This window comes from Manis javanica, chromosome 1, assembly GCF_040802235.1.
Source record: "Manis javanica isolate MJ-LG chromosome 1, MJ_LKY, whole genome shotgun sequence".
Classification (NCBI taxonomy): Eukaryota; Metazoa; Chordata; class Mammalia; order Pholidota; family Manidae; genus Manis; species Manis javanica.
This window is the reverse complement of record NC_133156.1, coordinates 111,285,206-111,310,193: the sequence shown is the minus strand read 5'-3', so window position 1 is coordinate 111,310,193 and position 24,988 is coordinate 111,285,206. Positions and strand designations below refer to the sequence as shown.

Genomic DNA, 24,988 nt, shown 5'->3' with positions numbered 1-24,988 from the left:
TTTTCTACATCTTATATAGACATCTTTGATGTCTTCAGAAAAAATAATTACTAATTCCTCCATTCTCTCATAGCATTTTATCTATAAAGACTATAAAAAGTATATCTTCTAGGGAACACTAAGTATGATTTATTCAACTTAATTTTTTTAATTAGATTTGTTGATTCCAAATGATCCTTTCTTGGAAACATAACGATGGGTAATTAGCTAAATTAACAGATCTACAGAGTATTTTCCTATCTTGAATTCCTTTAGGAATTATGTATATCATGTACACCACATTGTTTTTCACTTGGCTTTAGGTTGCTTTGGGATACTCTATTGTTGTTCAGGTCTTTATTTTCTACCTTAATTAGACAATCCTTAAGGGATAATCACATCTATCTCTCCTTTTGTTCTGTTGAGTCAAAATCATCACACTACTGTGGGTCCCAGTAGCTGTATCCAATAAAGTGAATAACCACATATTTATGAGCATGGGCAATCTTCATTCTTCATTCAAATACCTTAACTGTTAGTGTTAACTCTCTTCAATTTTATCTCTAAAGATTGCTGAATCCCAGAACTCTGGGTCCTCTCATCTGACCAGGAGTCTGCCTGAATTTATCTTTTATCATTAGGCACCTAAGCATCCATAAAAAATGCTGCTTCATTCTATAGAGGGCTTGGGGTATCCTCAAAAATAGCCAAAGTTGACCACTAAATATATGTATTGTTTTCTTTGCAAAATTAATGTTGATTACAAAAATGTAAATAATACCTAAAAGTAGAAATGCAAATACTTCCTTAATCTCCCAATATCCAAAAGTATTGCATAATGTATAAGACATCTCATTTCTATATCCACTAAATGTTTTATATATTAAATATATACTTTTCCTAATTTTCATACCCACAAATTATATATTATAAACTGCTTTACTCAGAGTAATAAAAATCTTCCTATATCTATACTTCACCTCTTTTATTTTTGTTTTGACCAAGCCATAAAAACCTATTTGGAAAAGAGCAGTTTTGGTAAAAACAGAATATCGAATATGGTAAAGAAAACAAGTGCTCAGATGTCACACCTGTCTTACATACATTCTTTTTTCCCCAATGAAACAAAAGGGCCAGATTCTGTAGTATCAAAGATGATCTTCAAAAAGCACATAACTTAATTCTTGAACTTAATCCTGACCCACTTTGTTTCTACATCTTTGATATTATTGGTCAATGTATTTTTTTAGCCTAATTCAGATTCTTACACCAGATTCTTAACAAGTGGGTATCTTGACAAGAAAATTACCCAAAACTTCTAAATAATAAATAAATTTTCATTCTAAATAATGAAGCCAGCATGTTAGATTTGGTGGCAGACTTTGCTAAAGCTATAAAATCTGCTCTCTACCACCAGTAGAATTTGGGTACATCTATTTGTGCAGTGTGCTAGACAAAACCATGCTTCTAAAAGCCAGAATCAGACTATGCCCAGCATCCCTTTAAAAAATTAAGCCAGCACAGACGGCAGTATCATGCAACATTGGTGCAATCATTCAGGAACTTCTATATATTCAGTGACTCTACTTCTAAACCCTAAGCGCAAAAAAATACATGTGCTCCCATGGAACTCTGTCCTAGGCAACGTAAAATTATACAAATGCAAGAATGTAATCCAAATCCTATGGTGGTATTGCCATCCTCAGAGGAAAATTCCAAAAATCCATTAGAGAAAATTATACTCAAATTCCACTCACTAGGGAACTTATTGTTCAGAGAAGCATGGCCAGCCTTAAAAGAAAAAGAAAAAAAGCCCACTTTTCAATAAAGCTCCCTTCTGGTGGATATCATCCCCAAAGGACCATGACATAGCTCCAAACAGTCAACCCAAGAGAGCCTCTACACTGCAAACATCTCTCCAAAGGTAAAACAACAGTGACCCGGGTCCCCCACTCACTTCTGCCGGCAACCTCCACAGCTTCCCCCGCAGACCATTAATTATCACCAATGGAAACACGTGAGTACCCAAAAGAGAGATCTCAAGTATAGTCACTCCAGCAGCATCTGAGCTCTACGCGTTTAATCTCTGCCCCGGACATGTGCAATAAACCACAGCAGCTGCACCCACCACAAGCCAAAGGGGCTTGGTTAGAAGCAAGGTCAATAAAAGAGAAGTGGGAGGAAGCCATAGAAGCTCAACAGTTAGCAAGGTGGCATTTCCTCTGACTCCTGGAAAACCACGGCAGTCGATAGGTCAGTGCTGCATACTTCAAATCTGGAGAAGCATTTGTTAACTGAGATTTCACAGTCCCAGAGGTGAAAAGGGAAAGCCACCAACAGCGACAGCCTGTCTACATATGTACTTAGATGAGATTGGACTGCATGTCATTAATTGGGCAGCTTTGAGCCCCATTAACACACGTGAGTAGTAAGGCTGCCAGCCACAGCATCTCCTAATACTATAGAGAAAAATAAATACTTTAACATGAAGTATAAACACAGGCCAAGACACGTCTCCCTTGAGTTTTGAATTCTCATCATGGACCGAAGATGATTGATGGTGATGGTGCTGTGGTTAATGGACATATTGCTGTGTTTCCCACCCCTCTTCCAGTACGTGTTTCTGACCTCCTTGATTATTTTCAGCCTTCACAAATGTTATTCATCCTGGAATCCCCACTCCAATTTCTCAGCTGCCTCAGCTAACCAGTGGTTTCACTAAGGCATCTGTGTGCTCCCTTTCTTTCTGTCCATGTAACATGTAAGCTTCCATTGTTCAGCTACCTGAGCACTTCTCCTTGCTCCAGCACCCTCCCCCAACCATTTCACCCAGACTGCGCTAGTTTATCAAGATGAAAACAACACTATGACACTTGGAACAAACTTCTCCTGTCAGATGCAAACAGGGGCCCTCTGTTGCACAATCTGCACTTGTCCCTCATGCAATAGAGATTCAACTCCCAGATACGAGATCCAGACTACAGATCAGAAGGGAGACTGACTTCTGCCCTTAATTTGGGCCAAATACTTATCTCCTTATTTCCAACGTCTTCTCAAGTTGCAGCTAGACCTGAGGAGATGTAAATATGTAAGTAAAACCCAAGGCAATATTCACAGTCTATCCCTTTCAAAATGCCAGCACTTCTCAGTTGCCTTATCGCAGGCTGATTCAACTCCTTATTCATAAAAGGCCAATAGCAAGAAAAAGCATCTCAGTGTGCCAGAAGGACTGCAGGAGTTACTGCCATATACTGATCTTTTTGTTCTGACACATTGGTGTGTGGGATTGGCTGTGGGCAAAGTTTCTATGTCTCTCTTTCTTGCAGCCCCAGGCTATCCTTAATCCATAGCTCTGCTAATGAAGTCCTTTCTGTTGCAGACATAACATGGGAAACTTCAATGATTGTTGTTGGTGTTTAATATTTATTGAACACCCACAACTGGACCAGGCTCTCTACTGATGTATAGTTGGCATCTTATTAGAACTTTCTGGGGGAAATAACACTTTGGCTGAAAGCTAAATGCTGTTTAGCCATATTGTAAGGGCAGCAAGAACACACATTCCTCAAATACCTCTAATTGCTTCCCATAACAATGCAATTTTCTACTTCCTCCATTAACATAATATACTCCATGAGTACATTTCTATGTTAGTCTTTAAAAACTCAACTAAGTAGCTTAAGCTGCAAAAAAAGTCACATGTTAAAACATTTTTTGCAGAAAATGTGTAGTATAGTTAGAAATAAGACTCATTCTCAACCTCCGCAATGTTACTCTTTGTTGGTTGCCTGCCTTTCTCCACCCCAGAACCCAAGGTTGAAGCCTCTAATGAGCTCCATCTATAGAGGGCAAGTTGGTCCCTTTTTCTGAGATAGTTCTAACAGGAAAAAAGAGGCACAGTAGCCATAACTCTACCCTACTTATAGACCATGGCAACAGCTCAGTTTCCCTGGATCCAAGAGCCTCCAATACTGTCCCCTGTATCTTCTTTGTTGACAACCAGACTGGCAACCCTGCCTGAAACTCAATCCTCAAGCTGAGAATCCTGAACCCAGACTACTTCCTACCAGCCTTTCTCCTCACAGCTAGGCCCTGCATGTTGGCAGGAATCCTGAAAAGTGAGAAGTATTTCTAGAATACCTAGATCTCTGTTGGCAAGGTTCTGCCTGCTTCATTAGACTGGTATAGGTGATCCTCTGAATCATTGCTCTTATACATAGAAATAAATCTGGATGGATATACACAAAGCATTAATAACTTATCTCTGGATGGTAAGGAAAAACATGATTTCAATTTTCTCCTTTACTGTATTTTCCAAATGTTCTGCAGTAACGCATATTACTTTTGTACTCAGAGAAAAAAAAGTTATATGTTTCATTTAATGTTATCAAGACATACCATCACTCTTCTGTGTTTCTGCTTCAATAAATTCTCTTCTCTTTTTCAAATCTAGGCTGGTGAAAAGGAGCTTTCTCTCCATAAAGAAGACCAAAATTTCAAGAACAAATTCTAAGAGAAAACATTTTTTAAAGGTCTTAAAACCTTTTTAACATAAAAAAGCAAGGTTTTGAAATCGAGTCCTTTATAAGAGAAAAAGGAAAATAAGTGATTTATTAATGATAGAAGGAATCAAGGTTGTCACGGCACCATGAAAATTATAAAATAAAAATTTAAGTTAAAAATTACAAAATAAAATTAATGTAACATTAAAACTGAATTGGAAAATGTAAATCAAGGCCACAAAGAGGGGAAGGAAGTACATGAAGAATTATGTTCTCACAAAATCAAACGACCTTCAGCTTAGAGCTGCCTTTCTTAATCTCAGAGTTTTTCACTCTACCTGGAAAGTGTGTTTCCTTCTAAAATGAATTATTTGTGTTGTGCTGCAGGTTCTGTAAGCTGCTTTTCTCAGTTTCATCCACTAGCCCCATAGTTCACTGTTCTGCTTTTGAATTTCTTTACTCTGAAATCAACGAATTGCTGTCTTTGTTTCCTCACTGTGAAATTTATTTATATGACTTTCCCTTCAAGTAAAGTTATTATTTTTGGGAAAAAGAAAAAACACGAGATACCTCTTCACACCTATTAAGATGGCTGTGGTCAAAAAGAAAGTTAATAATAAATGTTGGTGAGAATGTGAAGAAATTGGAACACCCATATATTTCTGGTGGAATATAAAATGATATGGATAGTTTCCAAAGAACTATTTGGAAAAAAGTTGGTAGCATCTCAAAGTTAAACACAGAGTTACATGATCTAGTTAATTCCACTGCTGGGTATATATACTCAAGATAAATGAAAACACATGTCACAGAAGAACTTGTATGGGTATAGTCATAGCTTTATTATTCACAGTAGCTAAAAAGTGGAGATAGCCCAAATGTCCATCAACTGGTGAACAGATAAGCAAAATATGATATCTAATACAATGACATATTACTATGCCATAAAAAAGAGTGACACGCCAATATGTACTAAGGTATGGAGGAACCTTGAAAACATTCTAAGTGAAAGACTCCAGATACAAAGGTTATATATTTATATATATTCATAAATATTTATATATTTATATGAAATGTCCAGAATAGGCAAATCCACAGAGTAAGTAGACTAGTGGCTGTCAAAGGAGGGGAAAGGATGAATTTGGGTGACAACTAATGGGCAGAGGCTTTCTTTTCAGAGTAATAAAAATGTTGCAGAATTAGATGATAATGTCTTACTACACTGATGGACAGTGAATGCAATGGAGTATCGGGGGGGACTCGATAATATGGGTGGGTGAATGTAGTAACCACATTGTTTTTTCATGTGAAACCTTCATAAGAGTGTATATCAATGATACCTTAATAAAATAAATAAATAATCAATAATCAATAATAAAAAAAATCACCATTTGGCCACCGTCAGAATGATAGACTCAGACCCATATTTCCTGATGCTTTCAGATCCCATACAACTGGGAATTGGGTGGTTCAAAAACTGCTCCTCACTCCTATAGCCTATTGACGGTGGCCCACATGCTAGTGATTGCTGAGAGGGCTTAGAAAAAAAAAAAAAGAATTAGATGGTGATGATGTTTATATAATTCCATGAATAAACTACAAACCACTAAATTGTACACTGTAAAAGAGTGAAATGTATGATATGTGCATTATACTTCAATAAAGCTATTATTTTTTAAACTGCATTAGAAATAACAATATAAAATTATCATTATTATTTTATTATCTTCCCTACCTGTGTCCATTAAAATCTCCTAGGGATTCTCTAATATTCCAGTAGCAATGACGACTCCTAGCACACAGATATTAACTTCTAAAACCATTCCCCAGTTTGAAAAAAAATTTTTTAAAGATGGGTGTTCTTGGACAAAGGCTGATTCCACGCCTAGGCAGCAAAGATGTAAGGTCAGTCTAGGGCAATTTGTGTCAGAAAGCAAACAAACCTCACAAGATTAATAGGATTGTGTAAAAAGGAAATGGTATAACTTGAAGAGACTTCCCTGGCCAAAATTATGATTTAGGTTTTAAAAGACAATGATTGTAATTGACAGAAAGTCACTGATTCTATGAATATCCATGTGGTATTCTTTGAGAACCAATCTTTGAGAAAGAAAAAAAAAACAGAACAAATTAATCAAAAAGGAGCCATGAATATACAATGGAGAAAAGACAGCCTCTTCAATAATAGGTGTTGGGAAACTGGACAGCTACATGCAAGAGAATGAAACTGGATTATTGCCTAACTCCATACACAAAAGTAAATTTGAAATGGTTCAAATACATGAATGTAAGTCATGAAACCATAAAACTCTTAGAAGAAAACACAGGCAAAATCTATTGAATATAAGTATGAAAAATTTTTCCTGGACACATCTCCTTGTGCAAGGGAAACAAAGTAAAAAATGAGCAATGGGACTACATCAAATTAAAAAGCTTCTATATGGCAAAGAACACCATCAGCAGAATAAAAAGGCAACCTACAGTATGAGAGAAAGTATTCATAAATGATTTATCTGATAAGGAGTTAACATCCAAAATACATAAAGAACTCATATGCCTCAACACTCAAAAAACAAATAACCCAAAGAAAAAATGGGCAGAGGACATGAACTGACATTTCTCCAAAGAAGAAATGAAACGATGGTCCACATCACTAATCATCAGGGCAATGCAAATCATAGCCACACTGAGGTATCTCTTCACACCAGTCAGAATGGCCACTATCCAAAAGACAAGAAATAACAAGGGTTGATGAAGATGTGGAAGAAGGGGAACCCTCCTACAGTGTCGGTGGAAATGTAAATTGGTACAGCTCCTGTGGAAAGCAGTATGGAGGTTCCTCAGAAAACTAAAAACAGAAATACCATTTGGTCCAGTAATTCCACTTCTAGGAATTTACCTGAAGGAAACAAAATCCCTGATTCAAAAAAATATATGCACCCCTTTGTTTATTGCTACATTATTTACAATAGCTAAGATATGGAAGCAAACTAAGTGTCCATCAGTAGATAAATGGATAAAGGAGATGTGGTACATATACACAATGGAATATTATTCAGCCATAAAACAAAAAGAAATTCTGCCATTTGCTACAACATGGATGGACCTAGAGGTTATTGTGCTCAGTGAAATAAGTCATGTGGAAAAAGACAAATACCATATGATTTCACTTGCTCATGAAATATAAATACAAAGCAAAACAGAATGAACAAACAGCAGTAGACTCATAGGCACTGAGAAGTGGACTGGTGGTTACTATCAGGAAGGGGTTAGGGTGGGTGGGTAGGGAGGTGGAGAGGTATAAAAGGGGCACAAAAATTCTCCATCGTAATGTAGTTTGGTCACGGGAATGGTATAGTACAGCATGGAAAATACAGTCAATGATTCTGTAACATCTTCCTATGTTGACAGATAGTAGCCGTGGGGGTGAGGATTTAATAATATGGGTAACTGTTGAACCACCATTGCATTGTATAACTGAAACTAATATAAGATTGTGTATCAATGATACTTCAATTTTTTTTAAAAAGCTGTTAAAATTTTTGAAAAAAGAAACTAGTTCATCAACATCACCGAAAATAGTCATTCAACTAATATCTTATTTTGAAAGCATATAAAGGATAAAAAAATTAGCATTTAATCTGTCTTTTCAGTATAAATTAGGTTCCAATGTAATTAATAGCTCCACCTATACATACATATATACTTATCATATATTTTTATTACATATAATATACTTTATTTCAATTATGTATCTATATATTATTGATATATATAAATGATATATATATAATATATATATATTCTCATTAATATTTGAGCAGAGACCTGAAGGAAGTAAAGGAACAAGCCATGCACGTATCTATAGAAAAAGCTTTTCAGGTAGAAAAAACAACAGATGTAAAATTTTTGAGACAGGAGCATGTTTGGAGACCAGAGAGATTACAGAGAAACAAATAGTAGATGATGAGGTCAAAGAGGCTGTAAGGGAAATGTCTATGAGCACTACTTACAGCTCATAAAAAGGATTCTAAATCACCTGAAAATAATGATCTTTTTTTCTCTATTAGTGTATCTAATTACCTCCCAGCTTACTCTTGATCTTCTCTATCTTTTAGCCTAAGGATGACAAACATGGTGGATGACACACCTCCATATAGTGCCCAAAACAGACATTGCTAATTGATTTTTAGCCTTAGAACCACTTTCTGCTCTCATTAAATCAAATTTACCTCTTTGTCATTCCTGTCCCATTATCTTAGGAAGCAAATATGTGTAATGTCTTTCCTAATTGAGCAAGAAAGTCACTATTGTATAAAAAATATTATATAACCTAATGGGCTCCTTGGTTCCTTAAAACTTTTAGCAGCCCTTTACTTCCTCTGTGTCTTAGTTTTGAAAGCAAAACCTGAAAGGCTTAAATCCAGGCTCCTTATTGGAGAGTGTGATTCAGCGGTCCATTAATAAAGGATAGGAGAAAGAAGAAAGAAGAGCCAATACAAAGATGCATTATTTTTAAAACATGTTTTTAAAGATGACCACCTTTATTGAGACTAATTGCTTAATTTCACAGAATAACCTGAAGTTTTCTCAGGACCATCTATCTGGTGAAAGAAAAAGGAAATATTTATCCACAGGCTCCCATTACTGATGAAATCAGGTCAGTCAGGCTATAGAATGACCCTCCTTCTGGATTTGTCTGTTTTGCTGTGTTGTAATTCTTCTATCAGTTCCCCATCAATCATTCATCTAATGGTTTTACTTTCAGTCGGTACTCAATTATACTCAGTTAATTCTGTATATACAACAAATATTGCTTAATGTATGAACAAATGTCACAGGTAGATGGAGATGGATTCTCATCTTCTGCTCTCTCCATCCCCACTCCAGGAATCCTAAATGGCATGCCTTCTGGACACTGAGATCAGTTTATATAAGACAAAGATTCCCACATAGTTGTATGTCTTGAGAGAATGCTTGGGCCCTTTTCATCCTATTCTCATATAAATTTTGTATCTTGAATTGCTGCTACCCTCTGAAGTTAGTGCTTAGAAAGTGCAAAGAGGAATGTGCATTTTCTTGGGTATTGATTTATGAAACAACCACCCATTCTTGTTCATTTGTTTGGTTAGTTCTTCCCAAAGTGCTTTGTATTCTTGGTTGTACTTGGTCACATCTAGTAGATCTGGATGTTTCCAGGGTCAGAAAGGAAGACTGACTTATGTTACCCAAAAGAGATTTATTCATAATGATAAACCTAGCAATTTAGGACATTCTCTTGAGTCCCACAGGCTTCTTGACAACAAGTCCCAGACAGAAACCTGCCCCTCATCCATTATTGTCTATCTCAGGAAATGTTACCACCACTCACTCACTTATTCATACTGGAAACACAAGAGTCGTCCCTATCTCCTGAATCCATCCTTCTCTCCAACCCAAGTGTCACCCTCTGATAGAGTTCTGTTACTGGGATGGCATCCCAAAAGGTAGCCTTTTACCAGTACTAGTGCCATCCATATCTATCTCACAGTTCAGGCAGAAACAGCATTTCTAAATGAAAAATAGCTCATGCCACCTCTCTACTTATAATATTACCATGGATTTCCTCTGGAAAGCAGGTGAACCCAAGGTTTTTACAAGAGCTAATATAATCTGTACCATTAAATTCTCCCATCTCTTCAATTTCCACTCTTCCTCTCAAAGAAGAGTATGTGCTTTGGTCATTCTTTTGGTTCCTCAAATGATTCCTCTCTTGTCTTCTGGAATTCCCAAATACTTTTCCACCATCTCCTCCAAGCACCACCATCTCCTGGCTAACCCTCCTCAAATGTAAGACATCAGCTAACTCATTTCATTAGCAGATCTTCCCTGTCCATCCTCATCACAACTTGTTGTTTGTACTGTTTTAATATCTGCTTTCTCTCTTATCCCCAATGTTCCAAGAAAGCTGCAACTAAATTTGTCTTACTTGCTCTCTATCCCCACCACAAAGTCTGGACCATATAATAGATGTTTAATAAATATTTGTTGAAATTATGTTGAAAACAAAACCAAAGAAAAACTATGGGCTACTTGTACTAGCATATTTTGTATAATATGCTGCATTGTAATTGTATAAATATGTGTAAAACCAACTGAATATTTTATGAATAGTAACAGTAAAAAAACATTATCTGTGAAATAATATTAAGTTGTTTAGAATATAGTAGTAATTACAGAGCTGTTTCTTTTGCTTATTATTTCTTGGAATGCCTAAAGTACAGTCCCATCCTATATGCTAGGCTAAAGTTTTCCTGGCTCAACTTTGTCCTATGTTTTGTGGAGGGATCTAGGAAATAGTGATAATAATACCTGTTTGGAAAGGTAGTTAAGATGTATTTTAAGTGTCTAGCATGGAATAGGTACTCAGTTCACCATGGCTATTATTAAAGAACAAAATAGTATATGCATTTTGGGGTATGTGTGTGTGTTTTGAACTCACTCTAAAGGCAACTACTATAATAGTGACACTGGTTAGCTTTGTAAGGCACTTTAATATATATGGAATTATCCTAGGGAGGACACTCTGACTAAGGTCTGAAGCATTCTTGAAAAGCAAGTAGACTGACTGAAGAGTAATAGGAGAATAATCAGCCCATCTAGAAGTTGAGTCTTTTAAAATCAGGTGTCTTGATCTGGGGGTCTGTGGAACCCTAGGGAACCCATGCATGGATTAAAAATGTTTATGATCTCCTTAAAAATGAATGCAAAATCTTGCATGGGTGTATATGCGTTTGTGCACTGTTCTGGGGAGATGGCTCATATTCTGTCAATAGTTTCTCAGAGGAACTGTAAACAAGAAAAGTTAGGAATCCCTGCCTAAATCTTCAGGAAATCTGGTACTTTGGCAAAAATGAAAATGTTGACCATCTGATGATTGTGTCATTAGGCTGGCCAAAGCAATGTTTTCCCGCAAAGATTAGAAGTGTCGGGGCCAAAATGATCTCAACTAAATGACTTTTCTACACTCTGCTTCCATCTGCCCATCATGTAAGCATGAACACATCATTCCTGTTGATGATTTTCATATCCTTATTTGCGAGGAAGTGCCACAGAGACCAGTTCAGAAAAATCATTTATCTAATGCATTGGAAAAACAAATCAATGAACTTCCTATATATACTAACAATTCTATATTGCTAAATAGTGGCTACTTATGAGAGATTAGATATACATTGACCTAGACAGTTGCTAAATTATACATCTACTAGTCTTTATTTTATATATATATATATATATATATATTCCTACTTTAGTCTAAAAAATAGCAAGGCTCGCAATGTGTTGAAATAAATTATTTCAACACTTAATGCATCATCTGTCCCGTATTTCCACATGTTGTGTCATCACCATTTGACCTCAACCCATTGTTAAATATTTAGTGGTACTGTTGGATAAACAATACAAAGTATAGTTTACTTTTGAATGCAGGATTTACATGAAAAAAATAAGCCAATGCATGCTGCAAAAGGTACAACTTTAGGTTATAATATTGATCCCTCTGATGGATGGAAAATTATATATAAAAGGAAAGGAAACTATGGGGAGAATTAATGAATTAGGGAGAGTAATGACAATGAAAAGATGCCATAACTCTCCACTAAAGAATAAAGGCAGAAAGTAATTGCTACCCAAACAGTGGCACAATGGTATCTGTGTATTTCTACCTCTCAAAACTTAAGTACCATGATGGATTGTTTTGAGTAGGAACCTATTCATGAGAAAATGACGAAATCATATTCAATCTAACACCTATGTAAAGGATCATTTTTAACACTCTTTGAGGGTTAATCTCATGGTGACAGAAATTACTTATTTAAAGTAGTGACTATAGCCTAAAAGAAACACTGAAAGAATGCATGCAAGAGATATTGTAAGTTAGCATGCCCACGCCACTCCTGGAAAGTATGCTCAATGCATTCTTTTTTATGACCTCACACAATCAGCCTTAGAAAGTATGAAGACAAGTATAAATCTGCACCAGGAAATATTTATAACCCATTGAGTTCATCTGAGATAGAGCTGAAAATTGCATTTGTTATCCTACTTCAGCATTTTTTTAGTGGTAGTCAAAATGCAAAATAGATCTATAAACCATAGTTGAGAGAAATTTTTTAAAAAGTAAGTAAATGGAAAGATATACCATGTTCATGGTTTTGAAAGCTCAATATTGTTAAAATATCAGTTCTCCCCATATTGACTATTCTGTAATAATCCCATCAAACTTACTTTTGTAGAATTCAACAAGTAGATTCTAAAATTTATGCGGAAATACAACTAGAATACCCAAAACAAAGTTGAAAAAGAACAAAGCTGGAGGAATTACACTATTTGACTTCATTACTTACTATAAAGTCACAGTAATCAAGGTAATGTGGTACTGGCATAGGATCAACAAATAAACCAATGGGATAGAATAGAGAACTCAGAAATAGATTCACACTCATGAGGCCATTTGATTTTTCACAAAGGTACAAAAGCAAAATGCAAAATAGATTTGGAATTAATTCTCCTTTAAAGAAAGATGACTAATCAAAAATCTATGAAAAGATATAATAAGATATAAAGTCATGTCTAACTGCCATGTGAACTTTGGACCTATCATAAACATATTTTTCTTTTTGGGCAAATAGATATCATATATGAGACAAGATTTGTGTCAAATAAAAAATTGCAGATGACAACATGGATAATTAAAGAGCAATTGTATAATTGATGAGGCAAGCACTTAAAAAAATTAGTAAATGTGCAAACCACTGCTACTCTCTGGAAAGCTAAAATGAGATAACAGAAACTAAAATACAAAAAAGTACCTTAAGCATACTGACTCACTTTCAGCCAATGAATAATCCAGGAAGGTGGCTCTTACTTTGATTGACACATTGTTGTTTCAATCATAAAATGGCAAAACAGAACAGAAAACACTGATTTGCTCTCCTAGGATTTTTCATACAGTAGAAAGTATAAATGCAAACAGGATTAAAAGTGTTAAAGGTCACACACTGATACTTTCAGTCATATCCAAATATATGAATCAATTTTATTGAGCAAGTGACCTAAAATACAATAAACTATTTACAAATATCTATTAATATATCATTCTAACCAGTGGCAAACTTCAATTTTTCATTAAGGTTTATTTTAATGACTTAATTATGTTAAACTTGAATATGCTGATACAACTAGTTTAGTGACTATGTGACACATATCTTAGATGACTTCTGGAAACCCAAAATATTTCTAAAGTTGAGGGGAATAAAAGTGCTACACAGAAACAAGCAGTATCAAAAAGAAAGGGCTATCAATGATTGCCTAACTACACAACATCAAAGCAACATTGAAGTGAGAAAAGTTCAGGTAACCAATTAGTGTTTTATAGTACTAGATAAAAGTTGCATATTCTAATGACTTTTTAAAAAACTTAATCACCTGGTGGTTTGGACATTGCTTTTATGTACTCACATTTCTTAACTTTTCCGTTCTGCAACAATTCAGCCAATACAGAAGTATTACTCCCCCACCCCACCTCAAATCCTCATTCTAGTCTATGAAGTTGCACAATTCCAAAGACCATGACGCATTAAGTAACTGTTTTTGTACCTACAAGAACAAAATCTGATTTTAAAATCATTTCAGCATATTTCTCAAGTGCTTAAATTCTGTTGTTTAATCAAGATTATTTGCATTTGAAATCTTAATGTTCATTTTGCAAAATATCTAATATCAAAAATGGTTACCATTTAATTTTAAGGCAAACAATAAAAACTGCTCAATTCATAACTTTCAAATTTTCCATATATAGGTCTCAAACAGCAATTTAGTATGATTTCAAATAGCTATCCTGGAAGCTAGATTGAATCACTTGCTACACTCTTTTTTTTAAATTTATAAACTTCAGAAGGAAGATAGCTTCTGAAGCTGACAAACAATCAGAGAACAGCAGTCTTTTTGTGTGCTGCCCAGAAAGTCAGTTACAAAGTGGTCCTATTGTGTTTCTCATAATTTACATTTACTTTTTTGGCAGAGCAGAAAGGAAAAAAATAAGAAGTCAAACTTGAAGGCATACAACAAAAATGAAAGAAGGCGTTTTAAAATGTCTCCTTGACATTTAGGCATCTAAAAACCCAATATTTAGCATTTACAGGAGATAAAACAGTAAAAGAAATAGCAGCTGTTTTTCTATGATGTCACTGAACAGGTGTGATACCATTTCATACAACAGAATTTGGATGGATCTCTTGCTGATGCCCACAGAAGGCCTATCTGGAACCAGTAGTGACCTGTGTCTCATTTCCTTGGATTGACCAGAAAACAAGTCAGGTCAACAAGAGTCCTGATGACTGATCTGCACCGATTCAGAGCAGACAGTCTTCCAAACAGATCAATACTATCCAAGGTGCAGCTGAAAAACAGGATGAGCTTGTATCACTAAACAAACACCAGGCTGCTTATTCACAAGGGTAAAAGCAACATAGCACTTGTGTGTTCCGCAGTGTGTTTGCCAGTGACCTCAACCCTGACCTGCAGGACCATCTTCTCTGGGACAAGAAATAATCCTGTATTGGGTCTGCTTCTGATACTGGAGCACACCTATGAGTGCTGGCATTTTTTACAATGAGAGCTATGTGTCTGTGTGGACCTAGTCTAGACAATTAGATGATGTCAAAGCAACTAGTTAGTGCAGTTGATTTAGTTTAATGACTGTTCTGAGTATTTGGCATTCTGTAAACAAAAAATAAAATAGAAACATAATCTTTATTTTTTACCCACCATACTGAAATTGGGTGAACATATCTTGGATTAAATTAATTTAGAAAGTTTTTATAACAGTTATTTCCATACATAAACTAAAATAACTATCTGGATAAACCAAATGTCTTGCTCAAACATTCAGATAAATACTTTATGACCAGCCACAATAAAAAAGGCCTCTATCTTAATTTTTTCATGTTGTCAGATGCATCCTCTCCTCCAAAAAAAGTTATATTCTGTATATCTATATGCTCTTTTTATATTGACATATTATAGGTACACAGGTAATTGAACAAGAGTTAAATCTAATAAGAACAGCAAGGTACATCACTATTTTCATTGCTATAGGTTTTAAAATATGAGGAAATTGTGGTTTTTAAGACAATCTTCCCAGAAGTATTTAGAAAATAAACTATGGATTACAATGTTACCCTACATTCCTCTAGGCAAAATGGCCTTATATATGACCAGGCATAAGTAAAAATTATTTGTTTTTCATAGTCCTGGGATGAAAAATGTAATTGAAATTAGAGTTTCCCAGCTTTCAAAGATTACAGCGGATTCAGAAACAATAACTGTATTTAAACAGGGGGCAAATATAAAGTTATATAATTACGTTTCATTCTTAAATTTTGTAAATTGACTATGTAAGATGCAACACCTGCATTCTAAGCTCTTTTATGTATTTAGAATACTTAATTTATTTTCCAACCCTAGGATACACAGTTTGAAAAAGCTGCTACCTAAAACAGCTGTGTCTCTTTCTGTTATTAAAAGACAAGTTTGTACAAAAAAAAAGTGAAGTAACAGTATTGTTAGTTTTCCCCTTTCCTTCAACTAAGTTTCTCTGAGAAAAAAAAAAGCCTTTAAATGGAGAAAACAAACTTCCCCCCCAGCACATTACTTATAGGCACTATATCCATCTCCCTGAATAAAAAGAAATAAGTTCAAATTTGGAACTCTGCCATTGAGTGGTGGCTCCTGCAAAGGGGACAGTTTGCTATTAATTGTTAATGTCGTCTGCCATTAGAGGGCACTAAGCAACTCTACATTAATGCTACGTTGGAGGGAAGAGAGAAAGGAAGACGGGAAAAGAAAGAGGGAGAGAAAAGAGGGGGGCAGAGTAGGAGCAGAGTCGGGGAAGAGGGAGGGCAAGAGAAAAGAGGCGAAGGGGTGGGCGGACGGGAGGGAAAGAGAAGAGGGAAGAGAGAGAAAGAATAAATCCGGGAAGATGAAGGAAGATGTGGAGCCCCCACCCCCACCCCCGAGCCGTCTGAAGTGAGCAAAAAGCCAGCCCTCCCCAGACCACCCGCGCCCCTCCCTTGCCGTCGTCGCGATCGTAATTATAAAGCGAAAAGCAGCGGCGAGGTCACCAGTTTTTACCAGCCTGCTGCACCGAATGCGAGCAGTGCAGGTGCGGCGGCCGCGGGGCTTTGTGATTCATGCCCACTTTCAAAGGGGGGCTTGGGCCCGTCTGAGAGGCACCCAAACAACTGTCTTCTAATATTAGCACGGCTGTATTTCGGGATCTATTATAGTCTGTCCAGACAGATCCCATTGTAATGGGATCTTTTATTAAAAGATTAGCACTATCTCCTGCAGTTGGTGGAAAAAAATCTGTTATCACTGAGTTATTTGCAGTTGTGGAGGGAGTAGGGAGGGGTTGTGAAAGATGGGGAGTGGGAGGGCGAGTGGAGGAGTGGAAGGGGGGCGGTCTGCAGGGGGGGGGAGACAGACTTGAGGGGCGGATTTGAAATCCTTAGGAGAACAAATCCCAGTGACCTGCGAATGTCCAAGAATTTTGTCTGCATACTTCGCTGTCTGTTGTCCTTCGGGCTCCCAAAGTGAAAAGAATAGAAATTTAAAAGGCAGCTTTGGAATAAACAATACAGCATTTTCCGTGAAGTAATCGTTTTGTATAAAAGGAAATATCGCCTCCTCAGTTTCATTCAGCGGTGCCAAAAATGTTATAAATGAGAGACTCGCCAACTTTCAGCGAAGAATGCCAGGCACTGTGCTTAATAAACTGAGGCTACAGAAGTTCATTATCGATGTTGCAATCTTTTTTATTCCGCGAACCGAGAGAGAGAGAGCGAGAGCGAAAGCGAGCGAGCCGGGAAGGAGACTGGGAGAGACAGAGACACACAGGACAGAAACTGAGGAGTCTCTGAGCCGGGGAGTGGGGGGGGTGGGGCAGACCGCCTACGTCGGCGCCCCAGCTCGGGGCACCGTCTCCAGACGCCGCGAAGTGAAAGGGGAGAAAAGAAAGGGAGATGGCGAGACTGTGACGGGGGGAGGCTGGGCCGGAGGTGTTAAACATTTTTGTTTGCCTCGAACTCCTGGAGACCGAGGGCCGCGTCTCAGCCCCGCTCAGCCAAGGTGGAAGGGGCCGTGGCCGAGCTTCTTCGCCTCGACTCTGGGCTCCGGTGGCCACCGAGGAAGACTCAAACAGACCCAGACACAAAACCTCGCCGGGTCCGGCGCCCAGCCTGCGGGGGCCTAAAGCTGCAGCGCGCCCCAGCGAAGCAGCGGGGCAGGCGCGGTCCGACTCTACCGCGGGCGGGATATTTCAGCAGCTCGGGGTTCTCTGTGCGTTTGCAAAGTCTTTCTGGAGCAGAACAGAGGCTGTGCGGAGACAAACTCGCGGGTCGCCCCAGCTCCACCCGCCGCCTGCCCCAGCGCCCCCACCTCGCCCCCCCCTCCCGCACATTTGCACACCCGCCACCCCCGGCGCGCCGGCGCTGCTGGCGAGCGGCGGCGTACAGACTTGAAGTGGGTGTTCTTCCCCACTCCCCACCCCCGAAGCGTAGCCCCCACCCCCCGCCCCGGTCGCCTTCCCCCTCCCTCTTGCTCCTACGCAAATAAGAACTCAGCGATTCCCTCCTGCCGCTTTGATTTCGGGCACCTCCAACAGATAATTAGGAAGGGTTTCCAGAAGGTGGGAAATGTCACCTGATTCACACTGAACTTTTAAAAGCTCCCCACCCCCAAGAAGCGGCGCACACCCTCGCTCGCGGCCGCCCTCCCACTGCCCCACACACTGGGAGACCGCCCACCGCAAACCGTGGAGACCCCAGTCTAGATTTAAAGCGCGGCTGCGCCCGGCTTCTGACGTCCATTGAATCGCGCGGGCGGCCGGCGGCGAGCGCGGGGCTGCGCCGGGATCGCTGCGCCCTCCGCTGATCGCCTCTGCGACGCGCGCCGCTCGCCCAAGCCACCAGCCGCCGCGCCCGCTCCCCGCGCCGCCGCGCTCATCGCCCCGCGCCTGTCCCCAGGATGGTCCGTCCCAGGCACCAGCCCGGCGGGCTTTGCCTCCTCCTGCTGCTACTCTGCCAGTTCATGGAGGACCGCAGCGCGCAGGGTAAGCGAGGGGGATGCGCTGGAGGCTTGGCTGAGGGCAGGGGTTTGTACTTTCTGTCGTCTCCATGGGTCTGTTCTGAGCAACGCTGCTCTCAGATGTTGGACCAACTTAGCAACTCTGGGATGGAGAGGAGTGGGAAAACTGAAGGCAGTGACACGTTAGGACTGGGAGCCGAGTTTGGAGTGCGGTTATCCTTTACAAGGAAAGGGAGTGAGCTGGAGTCCTTCAGTAGTTAGGGTTAGATGCTCCAAGTTCTGGATACACTCAGTTTTGATGTTATCTCCCCTGTTTGGCTTTTACGAAGGGGACAGGCATCAGTAGCCCAGAGATTTCAGTCTACCCATTTGCAAGCTTTCTTACTCCCACATCTTTTGGGTACTTTTTTAAATGACTGGGGCGGGGGATACTGAAATTTCTTCGGTCGCTGGGGAACGTGGTTTCAGAAACTTTGCCCAAACTTGGAAATGTGGGTGCTGAAATTTTTAGAGGGAAGTAGCTTTCTGCCTAGTGGATGCTTCTTCTAACCCCCTTCCTTCAACCCCGCAAAAAAAACAAGAAGAAGAAGACCCAACAAGTTATTATTCCGGAGTGTTTTGTGTAGTTTACCATTTTTTCCCCTTTGACTCATTCCTCTGTTGGCTTTCTGTAGAACCGTGAGGAGCCCACAACTGGTATAAATTCTGAGATGCCAATTTCTAAAGTTTGTTTTTAAAAATCAGATTCATTTCGTCTTTAGGCAGATTTTTAAAAAATAATAATAGTAGCTTGCTGTCCGGTTATTGTTAGTTACAATGTATGATCCCTGAGAAGTCTTCCTAACCAAAATCCGAGCCTTGAAAGGGGGGAAGGGAAAAAATGACTTGCAAAGATTTCTTGGTAGGTAGGAGATAGGTGTACGTTATCGTGAAATGGTAGGAAGCCTTTCTCCTTTTCTTTTTTCCCCTCTACTTTCCTTGAAACAGACGTGTAACTTCCTTGCTTTAGCGTTACCATTTTAAGTCTCTTGCAAACTGCCCCCCTTCCCCGGGCACTGCCCCTGGCCGCCTGCACCGCACTAATCTGAGTAGCCCGCCCTTCGGGGCGAGGCGCTGCCTGGGTGTCCGGGACGTGGGCGCCGGGGAAAGCAGCCCTCGGAGATTTCGAAAGATCGCGGTGGCCGCGAGTGTCCTCTGGGTCTGGCGGATTGCAAAACGCGCCGGCCGGGCGGGCTGCCTCGAGGCCGCGCGGGGCAGCTACGGGCAGGGCCCGGTTGCTTTTTTGCTTTCATTTTTCACGAGTGCCTTTTGCTTGATTTGTTCCTGTGTATGAATGTCTGTCTCTGTCTCTCTCTCTCTCTCAAGTTCTCCTACTTTACTTTCTTAACCCGTCACAAATAATACCCGTACCGCCTACATGAAACCAACATGTAAAAACATCCGTCGCATCCTGTTTTTGTCAGGTGCTTTAATCTGCTCTTCGAGTCGCTACAGGTTATGAAATGGGACGAATAAAAGTAAACAGTCTAGTAAAAGTCAATGCAGGCTGCACGTGTTGTGTCTGGGTCACTGGTGACTGACACTGATATGGCCAGGGCGGTCTGGCTTCTCGCTCTCTCCCTTCCTCCCCCTTGCCCACCTCTCACCTCTTCAGTCTTTGCTTCCCTCCCTTTACCCTCTTCACTCCCTTCGATTTATTCTGTCCCATCTCTCTTTTCCTCCTCCAAGCTCACTCTCCATCCCCGCCCCGGTCTCCTTCGTTTGCACCTTGGCTGCCTCCCTTACCCTCCCTGCCCTGCCGCTTGCTCACCCACCTCCCCACCTCTGCCTCTTCACAGCTGGAAATTGCTGGCTCCGCCAAGCAAAGAACGGCCGCTGCCAGGTCCTGTACAAGACAGAGCTGAGCAAGGAGGAGTGCTGCAGCACTGGTCGACTGAGCACCTCGTGGACGGAAGAGGATGTAAATGACAACACGCTCTTCAAGTGGATGATTTTTAATGGGGGTGCCCCCAACTGCATCCCCTGTAAAGGTAGGACTCTTGCTCCCCAATATGCAGACCCTCAATAGAGGGCGCCTTACCCTCAGCTTCCCCACTGCGCAGCTGGGGTTTGAAACTAGGAAAGCTTTGTTCCTGGGTTTCCCTATCTTCCACCAGCCCTGGTTAAGCCATTCAGGTGAATCTTGCCTGTAACACACTACAGGCAAAACAAGGTCCGCAGAGGTTCCCAGACTTCTTAGCAAGCCGACCCGCTCAGTTTGAGAGAGATCTTGGGTATGGGGTAAGCCCACTGTTCCCCCATCCCACATACCCCACATACCCCAACCTCTGAGAAATACCCTGGACCCCTCCAACGGTGTGCGTGTACTCATGGCTGCATGATTGCACAAGGCCCTGTCAGCCCTCCTTGGCTGACCTGCTTGCTGCATGGCCCTGTTTTTTAATCCATGCCTCTTTCCAACTCATAGAAACGTGTGAAAACGTGGACTGTGGCCCTGGGAAGAAATGCCGCATGAACAAGAAGAACAAACCCCGCTGTGTCTGTGCCCCAGATTGTTCCAATATCACCTGGAAAGGCCCAGTCTGTGGGCTGGATGGGAAAACCTACCGCAACGAGTGTGCGCTCCTCAAGGCCAGATGTAAAGAGCAGCCAGAACTGGAAGTCCAGTACCAGGGCAAATGTAAAAGTAGGTGCTGCTTGGTTCGCCTCCAGCTTTCTCCGTGAGGCAGAGCCACTTAGAAGACCCCTTGGGGATGGTTTAGTCCATAGTAAGAACATAATAATAATACTAATAATGACACCAAATAAAGAAACCTTTTTCTGACCTGTAAAAGACTCCTTAAGAAGACAAAGGGGACCAACCTAGAGCCATAAATTTTCTCTTGAAAACCACAGGGCTCCCAGGTTGTTCTGAAAGCTGGATGCTTCCCCTTTCCTGACTTCCTTGGTAATATCAAATGCTTACTCCCTAAGGGCCAGAAGTTGCTTATCAGTATGCTTTTCCCCTCTTTATTGCAGAGACTTGTCGGGAAGTTTCCTGTCCCGGCAGCTCCACATGCGTGGTGGACCAGACTAATAATGCCTACTGTGTGACATGTAACCGGATTTGCCCAGAGCCCACCTCCTCCGAGCAGTATCTCTGTGGGAATGATGGAGTGACCTACTCTAGCGCCTGCCACCTGAGAAAGGCTACCTGCTTACTGGGCAGATCGATTGGATTAGCCTATGAGGGAAAGTGTATCAGTAGGTATTCTGGATTGTGGGAAGAAAAGAGAAAACAGGATAAAAAAAGGCTAGTTCTAGTGTTAAAACTGTGGGGTTAACTAGTAAGTCCAAAGCCTCCCCAAATGCATAGTTTTACCAAACAAAGAAATATTGTCTGGTTTGGGTAAACTGTTGTGACCACAGCATTCCTCAAGGAAACCATTATCTTCCAGAAGAGTTGGCATATATATTGAAATACCAGCAAGAAACAGGAAACAATTTTGGTCTTAGAAAACTTAGAACTCACTCAATTTTACACATTGCTTTAAGTGCTAGACTTGCTGGGAAGAAATAATTACTTAACAGTTTCTAAAATCTGTTACCAGATTCTGATAACTGATGGAAATCTTTCTTTTTTAAAAGATCCCACTTGTAGGAAATAATCAAATACATATTTAACTCAAGGATACTGTGAAATCCTGTTCTAAAAAATGCACTTTTTTATGCACTATTATAATACATAGGAAACTGTGTGTGTGTGTGTGTGTGTGTTTCAGTTTCCATTTTATTACCAAGCATGTTTGCATAATATGTCCATTATCCCCATTAGTGAATAATAAGTTAGTTTATATGCATTGGTAGGGACCTAGAGAAAGGGGGAAAGGGGAAATTAATTCACTCACTGTGGGTGTATTATATCCTAGAAGCAAAGTCCTGTGAAGATATCCAGTGCACTGGTGGAAAAAAGTGTTTATGGGATTTCAAGGTTGGCAGAGGCAGGTGCTCTCTCTGTGATGAGCTGTGCCCTGAGAATAAGTCTGAGGAGCCTGTGTGTGCCAGTGACAATACCACGTATGCCAGTGAGTGTGCCATGAAGGAAGCTGCCTGCTCCTCAGGTGTGCTGCTGGAAGTAAAGCACTCCGGATCTTGCAACTGTAAGTGTAATTTTTTAACCTTGCTGCAATTTAAGGCTTTCCCAGGCAAGCCCTAGGAAATGGAGATGTAAAAAGCACAAAAACCTCCCTGTACAAGCCCATTTCTGTTTACGTAAGGTAGCTGCTAAATTTCACCAGCAGTTCAGTAATCCACAGAAAAATTCCCTGGAATGTTTCCTGTCTTTTAGGATTTGTCTGATTATCATCAGTGGGGTTGCCTCTAAAATTCTATTTCTAGTCATTTGCCCCTAATTTTGCTTTAGTAGTATGCTTTGCTGTTTGCTTTATTAACACTTGAATTTCAACTAACTGCTTCAAAAGTTGTTGTTTTTCTTTTTCAAAGACAGCTTTATATGATCACACGTGGGCTGCTGCTTTTTGCAGTTGCCTCTACTAACTCTGAATTAAGGACCCAAAGCAGTTATACCTAGAACACGAGCGCTTTTTATCTAATTTCAGGAATCTGCCCGTAAAACCTGAGCCATTGATTCTTCAGAACTTTCTGCAGTTTTTGACTTCATAGATTGTTTTTTTTTTAAGTTTTGTAAAAGTTATTGCATAACAGCAGATGCCAAAAAAAAAAAGCATCTCACTGCAAGTCACATAAAAATGCAACGCTGTAATATGGCTGTATCAGAGGGCTTTGAAAACATACACTGAGCTGCTTCTGCGCTGTTGTTGTCCATATTTAAACAACAGCTCCCCTGTATTCCCCCATCTAGCCATTTCGGAAGACACCGAGGAAGAGGAAGAAGATGAAGACCAGGACTACAGCTTTCCTATATCTTCCATTCTAGAGTGGTAAACCCCCCACCAGTGTTCAGTGTTGACATAGCCTTTGGGCAGGAAAAAAAAAAAAAAAGGAAAGAAAAAAATATATATTGTCCATACTGTAAATAAGTGTATGCTTATTTATTTGGGGGGAAAACTATACATAAAGGACCTTTGTCCTAAAGCTCTCTCCCAGGTCACCTTGTTACTCACTGGACACGGAGAGGAGGCCATTGTGAGGTCTACTGGATGAGGCCCATAGTTGAGACTTGTAGACATTTATTTATACTGTGTCATGTTTTATAATTTATACATAAAATGTCTGGTTGACTGTACACCCTGTTTTTGAAGAAATTTATTCGTGAAAGGAAGAGCAGTTGTTATTTATTGTGAGATCTCTTGCTTGTAAAGTAAAAGCTTTTTTTCCTTGTAAACCATTTAAGTCCATTCCTTACTCTTCATTCACTCATCTGTCTCCCTTCATTTCACTGTTGTTAGACTCTTACCCGCTTTAACAAACTTGCATGTCAGTTTCTGTCATGTTTATTTATTGGATTCTCTGCTGCCTATTCTGTACATACATGATCCCTCGGGTTTTGTTTACAAGGAATCTTGACTGACCAAAAGGCATTATAACTTACTCAAATAGAAGGTACAGAGGATACATCTTTGAGGAAACTCCTGCTTCAGGTCTCTTGTGATGAAGACATTTGTGGGAGAGGGTATGTTAGCAATGTTAGATTTCTAATGTACTTTTAAATGTTACAGATCCAAAGAAATTGAGGGGTAATGGGAGTCGGGAGACCGAAGGAAGGGGAATACTATACATTCAAACTGTTGTTAGGTGTTTCCTTTAAGCTAGTCTGCTGTACCTTTTAAATTAGTTCTTTTTCAACCAATGTGTCACTTAAAAATTATATCAAAGCTTTATCAGTTCAAGTTTCTTGCTTTTCATAATACTTTTTTCTGATGCAATTTTATATTTTCAAACATGGCAAGTTAAATATAAATTCATTTAAATATATAGTTTTGTACTTTTTTACCATGTAAATGTGCAATGTATATAAAAGTTATAATGTGTATTTGTAAATAAATGATGAGTGAAAAAATAAAAAAATTTAAAAGCCAATGGTCTCAATTGCTGATGATGTATAAGAAGTTGTTGGAGCTTTTGAGTGAAAATGTATATAACCTATTTGCTGAGAAATAGAGTTATCACTGAAATTAAGTGGTTGAGACAGTAGAAGTTCCAAAGCAAGGTAAATCACAAATTACCTCTGTAGAATTCAAAATATAAAGGGATCTGAGGCCCAGCAACCCCTTTGTAGGAGTGAGAGCATATCTGTCACTAACCATGGGAGGAAAGAAAAGAACTGCAGATGTGGGTTCCTCCCTACAATGCACCAAACCTAGTTTACCCTTTAAAAAGACCATCTTAGCTGTCCTTGTTGCAAGTTCATCTCCATAACG

General features: G+C 39.7%; 1 protein-coding gene and 1 long non-coding RNA gene across 5 annotated transcripts; one reads left to right on the top strand and one right to left on the bottom strand.

The window, feature by feature from the left end:
• Window positions 1–17,718: 17,718 nt before the first annotated feature.
• Window positions 17,719–18,205, bottom strand: LOC140849427 (uncharacterized). The gene is made up of 2 exons (XR_012131187.1): window positions 18,130–18,205; window positions 17,719–17,897 (listed from the first exon to the last, which is right to left on the bottom strand). It is a non-coding gene; the product is annotated as an uncharacterized lncRNA (long non-coding RNA).
• A 54-nt stretch (window positions 18,206–18,259) lies between these two features.
• FST (follistatin) lies at window positions 18,260–24,647 on the top strand. 4 transcript variants are annotated; one of them, XM_017654770.3, is made up of 6 exons: window positions 18,260–18,633; window positions 20,447–20,638; window positions 21,076–21,294; window positions 21,627–21,851; window positions 22,520–22,747; window positions 23,470–24,647. In XM_017654770.3, the coding sequence occupies exons 1-6, from the start codon at window positions 18,549–18,551 to the stop codon at window positions 23,550–23,552; spliced, it is 1,032 nt and encodes a 343-aa protein (XP_017510259.1). In that variant the 5' UTR covers window positions 18,260–18,548; the 3' UTR covers window positions 23,553–24,647. The 4 variants fall into 4 exon arrangements, with proteins under 4 accessions (XP_017510259.1, XP_017510260.1, XP_017510261.1 ...); XM_017654771.3 differs by having other exon boundaries at window positions 18,261–18,633; window positions 22,517–22,747; window positions 23,447–24,647; XM_017654772.3 differs by lacking the exon at window positions 23,470–24,647 and adding an exon at window positions 23,207–23,439 and having other exon boundaries at window positions 18,266–18,633; window positions 22,517–22,747.
• Window positions 24,648–24,988: the final 341 nt, after the last annotated feature.